At 51.9% G+C, this 12,268-nt stretch overlaps 1 protein-coding gene and 1 long non-coding RNA gene across 2 annotated transcripts in view; both read left to right on the top strand.

Moving 5' to 3' along the window:
• Positions 1-12,268, top strand: part of LOC133282523 (uncharacterized) — a 471,436-nt gene that overhangs the window by 7,632 nt on the left and 451,536 nt on the right. The window lies entirely within an intron of this gene.
• On the top strand, positions 3,989-5,097 carry LOC133282520 (olfactory receptor 14C36-like). The gene has a single exon (XM_061478530.1). It carries the CDS (start codon positions 4,040-4,042, stop codon positions 5,012-5,014), a length of 975 nt encoding a protein of 324 aa, XP_061334514.1. The 5' UTR covers positions 3,989-4,039; the 3' UTR covers positions 5,015-5,097.

Consider the following 12,268-nt stretch of genomic DNA (forward strand, 5'->3'; position numbering starts at 1 on the left):
GATCCCATCCTGGCTCCATCCCACTCTGACCTCGGCTCCATCCCCATTCAATTCTGGCTCGATCCTGCTCATATCTGGTTTGATCCTGGCTTCGAAGGTTCCTGCCAAGAAACACCAAGTGCTGGAACTCACCCGCGTCTGGCCCGGGAGCAGGGTCAGGCCCCACAGCTCTGCTCCTGCCAGCACTGTTGCGCCCTGCACTCACTTGATGGTGCCATCGGAGGGCCTCACACAGCACAGCACGGGCTGGGCTGTTGCTCTGGCTCTGGCAGAGGCACAACTGCCTTGGGAAGCTGCCAGTGAAGAAGAGCTGAGAAGCAGCTGCAGAAGGGCTCTGCTGTGGGGCTGAAAGCCAAGGGTGGAGCTGGGGAAAGGAGTGACTGCAGAGCCTCAGCCTTGGACTTCCTTCAGAGGAGGTGGCAGTGCTGCCCTCGATCGTGGCTGTTCTTCAGGCCTGACCTGCCCTCAGGGGGCTGCAGGGGCCTCTGAAAAGGCCAGCAGCAAAGACAGGATGTTCTGCACAAATGTGTGCACCTGATACTGGGCCTGACCCAGTGCTGAGAGCTCTTCTGCAGCCAAATGGGGATCGTGTTTTGCAGTCACGCAGTCACAGCTTGGTTTGAGGTGGAAGGGACCTTAAAGTCCACCCAGTCCCAAACCCTGGGTGCCCAGTGGCTATGGGCACAATGCTGCTGCCATCACAAAGCTGTGGCAGTCGCTGAGGAGATGCCCATAATGACAGGGCCCCTATGGTGAGCTTGGGCTATTTAAGGAGCGAGAGCCCTGCAGTAACCAGTGCAGAGGAGACCCCTTCCTCAGGAGGCTGCATCTCCCCTGGCTGCCCTGTGCATCCAGGTCCGTGTTCCTTGACTTTGCAATCCTGTTTTAGTGTATCCGCTTCCTCAGGAGGCTGCATCCTCACAGGTAAGATTTATGGGGAATCCCCCAGCTGCATCGCCAAAACCTGTCAGGGTCCCAACGTATCTCCATTTCTTCCTCCCCAGTGATCTGTGGAGTGGTCTCTGGTGGCTGTAGCCCTTGTTTGAGGGCTCCACTGGTCCCTTATATTACTCTGCCCCCTGCAGAGCTTGGGCACATTCCCATGAACCTCCAAATCTCCCCAAACCTCCAGTTCCCTTCTGAACCCCAAATCCCCCACATTTACTGCCAGGGGCCAACAGGGGCACTGAAGAGTGAGGGTGCAGTGGGACAAATGTAACCCCTAGTTTTGGGGCACTGGGTGTTCCCCAAATCCCTGCACCACCCTGGGGAGTTTTGGGGATGTCCACCAATGCCTACATTGCCTCTGAACCCCAAAACTCTTCTTCTCAACACATCTCCACCCTGAGGGAACATTGCTCACCCAAGAGCGACTTAGGATGCTCTGTTACCCAGGTAACCCCTGTTTTTGGCACATGGGAGATTCCCCAATATAATGTGCCTCCTACAGCAAGTTTTGGGGACCACACCCCCACACACAGCCAGAACCCCCAAATGTTCCTTGAACGCCCAAATCCCTCCAATCCCCCAAATTCCTCCCATACTGAGTTCCCTTCCAGCCCCAGGGCTTCAATCCCAGGATCAGATGCCTGTACTAACGAGGCTGAATCCCTTCCTTCAGCAGGGGCAAAGGAGATCCCAGCCTGTCCTCACCTGGCTGTCCTGTCTGATGATGGGACAAGAAACAGGCTGCCCGCAGAAGTGGTTTTGTCACCACCCCAGAGGTATTCAAAACACATGTTCTAAGGCACATGGTTAAAGTGCTGAGTTGCCAGTGCTCCGTTTATGGTGGACTAGATGCTCTTAAAGGTCTTTTCCAACCTAAATGATTCCATGATTCTACAAAATCTTGTTGTTCAGACCAAACTCTGTCTCGTCAGAGAAATGACAGTGCAGGAAGGCAGTGTGTCTGCCAGCTGAGGGAGGGAGCATCCGTGCTTGCTTCAGGCTGTTTCCCATGGTGTTCCCCTGGAGCCCAGGAATGCTCTGAGTCAGCTGGTGACTGGATGTGTTTCAGCAGCCATACTCTGCCTGCTGTCCTCTGCAAAGGGCTCCAAGTGTAGGTCATGACAGGCCACATCTGTCTTTGCTGCTTTACAGCTGTTTTTTTTTTTCCACTTGTGATGTTGCTGTCTTCAACGACATGTCATTTTTCATCCCCTGCTACTTCAGTATCCATGCAACTTGTCTGACCCACAGACTTTGTGTCAGTGGCGCTCTGCCGTTGTATTTGAGCTGCGTGTGTTCAGCCTGGAGAAGAGGAGGCTCCAGGGAGCCTTACTAAGCCCATACCTAAACAGTGCCTACAAGAAATCTGGAGAGAGGCTTTGGACAAGGGCTCATAGGGACAGGACAAGGGGGTTTTTAGCCGTAACTCTGTCTCTCATCAGAGAAATGGCACTGCAGGAAGGCAGTGTGTCTGCCAGCTGAGGGAGGGAACATCAGTGCTAGCTTCAGGCTGTTTCCCATGGTGTCTCCTGGAGCCCAAGGGAGTCCTGGAGGGAGCCCAGAGGGGCAGAGGCAGAGCCACTTTGGGCTGGGCCTCTGCTGCTGAGCAGGGCTGGGCTCCTGGGACACACACAGATGCTGGCAAGTGGGCAGAGCTGCAGAGAGACCTCTCTGCCCAGGAGTAGGGCTGGGGCACTGCCTGCAGGCGCCCAGGGGAGACCTGAGAGCCTCAGAGAGCTTAAAGGCACTTGGCAGTGGAGGATGCCGAGAGCTCCCTGCAGGAGAAACCTTCCCAGCCCTGTGCACGGTAAGGCTCTGGGTGCAGGGCAATGCAGCTGCAGCTCCTGGAGGGATCTCCTCAAGCTGCTGCCTTGCACAGACCACGGGATCTGTCAGGAGGACTCTCTTGGTTTCTCTGTGTAGATAAGGAGGAGGATGTGCTGCAGAGCAGGGCTTCCCTGTGCACCATGGGAGGGACAGGACAAGGCAGGTCCCTTGTCCCGGGGCTGGCTGCAGGGTGTGGATGTGGGTGTGCAGCCAGGGATGCCCAGCGATGCCCTTGTGAGCAGGGTCCCTGCAGCCCAGGGGCTGTGGGCCGGGGCAGGGACTCTGCTGCCTGCCAGGGTCAGCACTCAGCCTGCCCGGGAGCTCCCCACGGTGCTGGGGAGGAAGCTGTGGGGGGAAGAAAAAGTGTTCTTGTGCACTGGAGAGGGTGATGTGTGGGTCAGGGCTGCTCAGAGCTCCACATCACTCTGAGTATGTTTGCAGAGTCCTTTTGAAAGACACTAAGGGAGCGTTTGTCCTTGAAGGACGATACTGGTCTGTGATGTTTTTCACTCTTGGTGGGCAGGTTGGGCAGTGGGAGCTGGGAATTTCTCTGCTTTGAAGAAGGCACCGAGAGTCTTGTCAGGAACTGTCTGAGCTGCTCCTGAGCCCCTGCACAGGCAGAGATGCTCCTGGGCAGAGCCCTGCTGCCGGGAGGGGTGTGCAGGGCAGAGCTGAGCACACAGCCCATGGTATGGGCTCTCAGAGCACTGAGAGGGAGCAGAGCTGGGCACAGAGCAGCAACTCCTAGCAGGGACAACTCCAGGCAGCAGAGACATGGGCAGGGAGTGGGGGCACAGTGCAGCCCAGCCCTGGGGAGGGTGCGTTCAGGCAGCTCTCTTGGTGTCTGGCACTGGAGGTGGCTGCTGGCCATGCTCTGCAGGGCAAGGAGCTGACTGTCTCGCTAGAAAGTGCAGGGCAACTGAGAACCAGACTCATGGACTCTGCAGCAACCTTCAGTAGGCACTAACCCACAGACAGTTGAGCCATCTTGTCTGTCCCATGCTAAGACTCTTCACAGTTGCCTTCAAAACCTTTGGAGTTTTACCCCTAAAAAAAGTCACTTGTCAGCTGTGTCACTGGGAAAACAAACAAAGCAACCAACCTCACAGACAATCATGACCAAGTCATGCTCAGCCTCTCATCTGCAGCCTGAAATTGTTCAGAGTTGTGAGTGTGTAAACTGAAATCTATCTGGCATCCCTCCTGTCCTAACCTGTCACTGCCTCTTTCTCCTCTGACGGTGCCCCATGCCCAGAGGCAGCAGATGTCCAACAGCAGCTCCATCACCCAATTCCTCCTGCCATTTGCAGACACACGGGAGCTGCAGCTCTGCCACTTCTGGCTCTTCCTGGGCATCTCCCTGGCTGCGCTCCTGGGCAACGGCCTCATCATCACCAGCACAGCCTGTGACCAGCACCTCCACACCCCCATGTACTTCTTCCTCCTCAACCTCTCCCTGCTGGACCTGGGCTGCATCTCCACCACTGTCCCCAAATCCATGGCCAATTCCCTCTGGGACACCAGGGCCATCTCCTACACAGGTTGTGCTGCACAGCTCTTTTTCTTTATCTTTTTTGTCTTAGCTGAGTTTTATCTTCTCACTGCCATGTCCTACGACCGCTACGTGGCCATCTGCAAGCCCCTGCACTACGGGACCCTCCTGGGCAGCAGAGCTTGTGTCCACATGGCAGCAGCTGCCTGGGGCACTGGGTTTCTCAGTGCTCTGCTGCACACAGCCAATACATTTTCACTGCCCCTCTGCCGAGGCAATGCTGTGGAGCAGTTCTTCTGTGAAATCCCCCAGATCCTCAAGCTCTCCTGCTCACATTCCTACCTCAGGGAAGTTGGGCTGCTTGTGCTAAGTTGCTTTGTAGGGTTTGGATGTTTTGTTTTCATTGTGGGGTCCTATGTGCAGATCTTCAGGGCCGTGCTTAGGCTCCCCTCTGAGCAGGGACGCCAGAAAGCCTTTTCCACGTGTGTCCCTCACTTGGCTGTTCTCTTCCTTCTTGTCAGCACTAGTACCTTTGCCTACCTGAAGCCCCCCTCCATCTCCTTCCCATCTCTGGATCTGGTGGTGTCAGTGCAGTACTCAGTGGTGCCTCCAGCAGTGAATCCCCTCATCTACAGCTTGAGGAACCAGGAGCTCAAGGATGCTGTGAGGAAGCTGGTGACTGCAGGTGTTTCAGCAGCCATACACTGCCTGCTTTCCTCTAAAAAGGGCTCCCAGTGTCGGTCATGACAGGCCATGTCTGTCTTTCCTGCTTTATATTTGTTATCCTGTTTCAATTTATGGTGATGTTGTCTTCATTGAAATGTCAATTTTCTTCTTCTTCTCCTTTAGTAGACACTCGTGTTGTGTGAGTTTGTGTCACCGTGGGTCTCTCATTGTATCTAAGGGAAATAAATGATCCTGCAGCAATTTCTTCTCTGTGATATATGCTCACATAGCAGGAATGAAGGGGAATGACATCAGCTTTCTGGCTGTTCCAGCTCTGGGATGGCTGCTCCTTGCCTGGAGCAGGATGAACTCTTGAGGAGCCCAAGGGCTGGGGCTGTTGTGCTGGTGTGGGGAGATGGGATGGCATGGGGGGGCTTCAGAGCTCTCAAGGTGTCCTGGGCAGGAGAGCAGGGGACTCCCCTGCAATGGCATAGGCTGGTGCTGCCTGACTGGGAGCAGCCCATGGGAAAGGTTTGGGGGGGCAGGAGCTGGACCGGAGGCAGCGTGTGCCCTGGCAGCAAGGGAGGACAGCAGCATGAGAGGACAGCAGGGCTCTACCCAGGGACATCTCTGCCTGTGTAGGAACCTCACACCTGGCACTCAATGCATCCATCAATGATGAGTGGCGAAACATGGTCACCCCCTGAGGAAAGCCTTGAGAGCTTCTTACCTCTTCAGTTAGTTACTGGTGGCAGGGAGCAGTGTGTAGGAAGGTGAGAGAGAGTGAAGTCAGCAAGAAGCAAGGTGATGGTTCAGCGCTTTAACAAATCCTTGCAAGCAGGACGGAACCCATCAATGAAGAGCAATTGGTGTCTGTGGGTGGAGGAGGAGGAGGTCTTCCTGGAGTGTGGCTGCAGGCCCTGGACAAACCAGAGTCCATCTGAAGTTTCCCTCATGGGAACATGCCTCAGCGTGGCACGTGGGGAATGCCCACTGCTGGGAGTGCCTGAACACTGCTCATCATGCCCCATGAGCCCACCTTCCTGTCTCCCTCTCCTGCACTACCCAAACTTGCCTGGAATGCAGGATCCACCCCTGAGTGTGGAGAGTGCAGGATCCTCCTGGAGTGAGGTGTCGTTGCTGCAAGGGAAGTGCAAAGCTTCTGTGAGACACTTGTGAGTGTGGGCAGAGAGGGGGCGTGCGCAGCAGAGGGGGTGCTACAGGCAGGAAGCTGTCCTAAATGAGGTGACCTGTCCCCAGAGCATGGGGTACCTCGCATCCAGGGACACCAACATTCCTTTTGGCTCTTGCCAAGAAGTTCTCAATCCAAACCACTGGCTTTTCCCACTGCTCTCCCATGGTGCTTATTTCTCTATACTGATGGCATCACCCATTCCTCTAGAAGCCTCCTTTAGATGGCCTTGCAGAGGGATATTCATCCCACCTGCTGAATTGACACTAGAGTAGCAGCTTACAACTTCCTGAAATGTGGCTTCAGAGATGATGGAGATCTTCTTGCTAGTGGGAAGAGAAGGAAACCTCTTCAAAGTGCAGCCTGGAAGGTTCAGACTCAAAGTTAGGAAAGAGAAATGTCTCTGAAAAGGTGGACTTGTGGTGCAAGAGGAAACCCAGAGGGAGTCTGACTCAGCCCATGATTTCTGTTTCAAGGACCGGACAGGGATGAGTACAGAGATATGACTGAAGGTACAGAAATGCCAGGTGAGATCTAGGTGGGAAAGCAAGATGGGTGTCAACAGCCTGAACGGGAAGAGGTGCAGGCATGGGCCAGTGAAGGACAGCCTGCAGCAGAGATGACTGAGGGTTGTGGCAAGGCTGAAAGGCCCAAAAGAACAAAAGGCCTCTGTGCCCTGGGCTATGGCAGTTGCCTCTTTCATCAAGGCCTGTGAGGAGAACTTCCATTCTCAGGATTTCAGGCGCTACATCTCCAAGGGCTGTGGTCAGAGCTTGGCCTTTCTGCTTCATCCAACAATGGTTTTCTCACCATCAGACACCTGCATTTTGCCTTTGTCTATCTGTAATCACAGCCTCCAGTTACTTGCTTTAACGAGTCCCTGGGGAGACTTTGTCATTTACAGGCCTCAGTGGGGCCCATTAATGCTGAAGGGAGTTGGGGCTTTGTTTCTGACTTGGACTTCTTGAGAGTTTTCTTCAGTCTCCTCTCAGCATCTGAGGTTCATGGACTCAGCCCAAATACACCATGGGGCTCATTAAACCCTGATGAGCCTTGTCTCACCCTGTGGATTTTGTCAAGTCTTCCAGATTGTCTTGCAGTTAGTTGAGGAGGTGTCCACGTTCAGGAAGATTACAAAGAGCATCTGATAAAAGTTATTTGAAAGGGTTTATTTTATCACTTTATATTTTAGAAATTTCTATTCCTTTGCCGCTGATCCCGAGTGCCTATTCCAGAGGACTGCACAGGCAGGAAAAGCAACCCTTAAGGTCCAGCGTGGCACTGAGCACCTCACTCCTCACCTCCCCATCCAACATTGCTTTCATCGTCCACCTGGGACTTGCAGCACTTCTCCTCACATCCAACGTCTCCACTGCAGCTGGCAGCTGGATGATGCAGCTCCTGTGCACCAGCTCCCAGCCTGGCTGCCGTAGAGTCCTGCCTGCACAGGGGCACAGCAGGATTGTTCCTCTGGGCAAGCAAAGCAAAGGAAAGCATCACAAGTGTCCTACATGCCACAGAAAATATATGGACTCAGTCAGAGATCAATATGATCAGACAAAAAGCCGTTTATTACAAAGCCTTAACCCCTTAAATACTATTTCTTACATGCACTTGCAGTGATTTGGCATATTATGATTGGATACATGTCTTGAAGACCCTTTGCAACTAGCATATAATTGGTTAAGCACAGGTGTGGGAACTTGACCTCGAAAGCTTGCCAACAGTCCACAGTTCTCATTACCTCAGTGAATTCCAGCTTCTTCTTATCTTGCTTGCTTAAGCTTCCTTGGGCCTCTCACGGCCTTCCTGTATCTTTCAGGATTATTCAGAGTTTATGTACCAGTTATCCACTCTCCTGTGAGAACACTGCCTCCACATCTCCCCCTTTTTGTTTTATATATGTTTTGGATGACCCTACTTGAGCAGGGGATTTGGCCTAGATCGTATCTCCAACATATGCCAACTACAGGCTGCTGGGCCTGCCCCTTTTTTCTGCTGTATGGCTCTCTGGTAACAGGGGAGGCCATCCTTCACATCAAGGTCTGGCATGGCATGTGTCCCCACCGCTCCACGCCTGCTGGGTTGCAGCCAACAGTGGAGCTAAAGGTTCTTCTTGCTGGCAAACACAGAGGCCAACCCAGTCTTGCCCTTGATTGTGGTAGCAGGCCTTTTGTTAGCCTCAGTCCTTGCACTTTGTTGTCAATGCACAGTTTCACCTGCTTCATCCAGTACCAAGTCGCTACTACAGCAAGGCACACACACATTTACATTAGCAGAGTAACTATTACAGGGTGCAGCAGCATGTTGAAGATGCTGATGGCAGCGAGGGACTAGCCAAAGAAATTTCTTACCACTGGAATTCTCCCACCCTCTTAATTTGTTCCATCACCTGCTTTATAACACTACCATTGTATTAAAGTCTTTCTAGCTTTTGCCTTAGCATTTTCTAGCAGCTACTGCAAATTTCCATATGCTAACATCTCTTACAAGTGACAAATCTGTACAATACAAGGTGCAGTTTCTTATTAGCAACTAGCTAGTAAATACAGGTGGTTTTATACACAAAATCACAACCTCTAATAATAGCTACTTTACAAGCACACATATTGTCCTGGGTTCAGCAGTAGCAGTCATGTTTTTCCTTTGTGTTAACTGGTGCAGTGCTGTGTTTTGACTTCTAGTTTGAGAACAGTGTTGGTGAAGCCGATGTTGTCGGTTGTTGCTAAGTGATGTTTACCCTGACCAAGGACTCTGTGAGGCTCATGCTCTGCCAGGGAGGAGGGGAAGCTGTGAGGAAGCAGAGACGGGGCGCCTGACCTGGGCTAGCCGGGGAGGTATTCCATACCACAGCACGTCATGCCCGGGGTGGGGGGTAACTGGGAGTTACCCGGAAGGACAGGGGCTTCCGGGTGGAACTCGCTTTCTTGGCCGGTGGTATCGTATTCTCTTCCCTTGTTATTTTCCCTTATCATTGTTTTAGCTGATAGTAGCGGTGGTGATTTGTTGCTGGACTGTTCTTGTCTCAACCCGTAGGAGTTGCACTCTCTCGATCCTCCTCCCCGTTCCTCCGGGAGCGGGGAAGGGGAGAGCCCCGGTGCAGGGGGGGGGGAGACGGACACGGACCTCGATTGTTGTCAGCTCGGCACCACTCACTGGGAGTGAGTGAACAAGTTACCTGACTGGGTTTAAACCACGACAGTTTTTTTTTTTGGCGCCCAACGTGGGGCACGAGGGGTTGAGATAAGAACAGATCTGACTGGATTGATAGTCACTCGTCACAATGCTGATTTATTGGCTCTCGAGGTTTTTCCTCTTGATCTCACAGTTTCAGTATATCATATCTTACGTCCATCCGGTATTGGCTGTATTAGTGTTTTTCAAGTGTGGGGCTTGGGCTAAGGTTTTTATCCCATTGTACTTTATGGTAATGACTTGTAATACAATAGAATCATTGATCATGAAACTGATCTGGCTTATGTTCCCAGTGTGGTCACCACCTTTATACTTTGGGAGGTATATGATGGAGGTGCTTAGCAATTACACATCTTTTTTCTCCTTCTCAGGTGCTCAACCTGTGAAGGAGACATCCTTTTACCCTCCTAATCGTCCCCCCAGACCATTTACATTTGAGAGTTTTGAATTTTTTTGAATGGCCTTTTAATGCTGTTGAGACTTGTTTGCTGATGGTGATGGGAATCACCATGCTAACACGCATACAGAGTGTGTTTTGCCCACTACTGATTTCAAGAGTTAAGCAGATTCAGGTTTGGGTCTTGTCTGGGGTCAAACGACAATGTAGGAGGACCGAGAGATTTTCCCTGAGGCTGGACAGCCATGAGTGGCAGGGTGTGTGGGATAGTATGGGCAAGTATCTAAGTCAGTGGGCCCCTCCAGTACTTTGGAATTTCACTACCAAACAACTGCAAAATCCAGAAGAATTAGTAAAACACTTAAATGAGGTGTGTGGTCATTCTGGCCATACCAGAGATGGACAAATCACGGCAACGTGCTGGGGCTTGGCCTATGCTTACAGGGCCTTGTTCAACACTATCCAGCACCTTCAAAAGGAAAAGAATATCGGCGGATTTGAGGGCAAAGCGACAGTCGCTACTCAAACTTTGGCTGCAATGAACTGCGCAGCTACCCCAGTGGCAAGTACAGCAGCTGCTCAAACTTCAACTGCAACAGACAGCGCGGTTACCCCAGCTCCAAGCACAGTAGCTACACCACCCCCAGCAACAAGTACAGTCGCTACTCAAACCACAGTGATAATCACTGCAGCCAAACCAGAGGACCAATTCGTACCAATATCAGTTGCCCCTGTACGCAAGAGAACAAGCAAAAAGGAGGCAAAAAGGGTGAAGCGAGATGAAGAACCAATGAATTCACCACCCGGTCCAGAATCTGATCAGGAGTCATCATCACATGACGAAGAAGAAGAAGAAGAGGTAACTTCTCGACCTCGGACCTCAACCGAGCTGCGGAATATGCGAAAAGATTTTACCCGTCAACCAGGGGAGCACATCATCACCTGGTTACTCCGATGCTGGGACAATGGGGCCGACGGTCACGAACTAGAAGGTAGAGAAGCCAAGCAGCTGGGATCACTTGCTAGAGAAGGGGGAACTGACAAAGCAATTGCAAGAGAGAAAAAGTCCCTCAGCCTTTGGAGGAGGCTCTTGGCAGCTGTGAAAGAAAGGTTTCCGTACAAGGACGATGTTACGAGTCGTTCGGCCAAGTGGACTACTATAGACAAAGGCATCCAGTCTCTGAGGGAATCGGCCATCGTAGAGATGATCTATCACATCAAGCCGAATAACGGGGATACACCTATAGATCCAGATGAAGTTGAATGCACACGACCCATGTGGTGAAAACTTACACGGAATGCACCGTCATCATATGCCCATTCATTGGCAACAGTGACCTGGAATGACATAGTACCACTAACAGTGGATGAAATGGTTCATAAACTCCGAGAGTTCGAAGACAATCTCACCCCTTCCATCATCTCAGCTGTGAAAAAACTGTCCCAGGACCTCGAACAATTGAGGGACGATCTATCTGATTTATCCAGCTCCTCACGTGTACCAACACACGTCTCAGCTATTAACAAAAGGCGTCCTATTGTTCAAGAGAGGAGATACAGGAGGTATACGCCACGGGGTACCCTATGGTTTCACCTGCTGAATCACGGAGAAGACATGACAAAGTGGGATGGAAAACCTACTTCAGCTTTGGAGGAACGGGTGAGTGAACTGAAGAGGGGAGCAAGGGCCAAGACTGATCGTCCCATGAGATCTATGGCTTCAGTCTCTGGTGAACAGTTTCCCAGACGGAATGGAAGAGCTGATTTTACTCCAGCTCCTGTGATAACGAAGAATAATCCCTTTCACCACGACTTAAGTGTCCAATACTGTGATGACCATTAGAGGGGCCCTGCCTCCAGCCAGGTGGAGGTAGGGGACAATCGGATTCACTGGACTGTGTGGATCAGATGGCCTGGCACATCAGTCCCACAGAAGTATAAGGCTCTAGTAGATACTGGTGCACAGTGTACCCTGATGCCATCAAGCTGTCAAGGGGTGGAACCCATCTATATTTCTGGAGTAACAGGAGGATCCCAAGAGTTGACTGTGCTGGAGGCTGAAATCAGCCTGACTGGGAGGGAATGGCAAAAGCACCCTATTGTGACTGGTCCAGAGGCTCCATGCATCCTCGGCATAGACTACCTCAAGAGAGGGTACTTCAAAGACCCAAAAGGGTACCGGTGGGCTTTTGGTATTGCTGCTTTGGAGACTGAGGAAATTGAGCATCTGTCCACCTTGCCTGGTCTCTCAGAAGATCCCTCTGCTGTGGGGTTGCTGAAAGTTGAAGAACAACAAGTGCCAATTGCGACCACAACAGTGCACCGGCGGCAATATCACACCAACTGAGACTCCCTGATTCCCATCCATCAGCTGATCCGTAGACTGGAGAGTCGGGGTGATCAGCAGGACCCGCTCACCCTTTAATAGCCCCATATGGCCAGTGCGAAAGTCTAATGGAGAATGGAGACTAACAGTAGACTATCGTGGCCTGAATGAAGTCATACCACCATTGAGTGCTGCTGTACCAGACATGCTAGAACTTCAGTATGA

The sequence above is a fragment of the Pezoporus flaviventris genome, unplaced genomic scaffold (genome assembly GCF_033815535.1).
Source record: "Pezoporus flaviventris isolate CSIRO_AGI_PZ_B2104156 unplaced genomic scaffold, CSIRO_AGI_Pfla_v1 ptg000127l, whole genome shotgun sequence".
Classification (NCBI taxonomy): domain Eukaryota; kingdom Metazoa; phylum Chordata; class Aves; order Psittaciformes; family Psittacidae; genus Pezoporus; species Pezoporus flaviventris.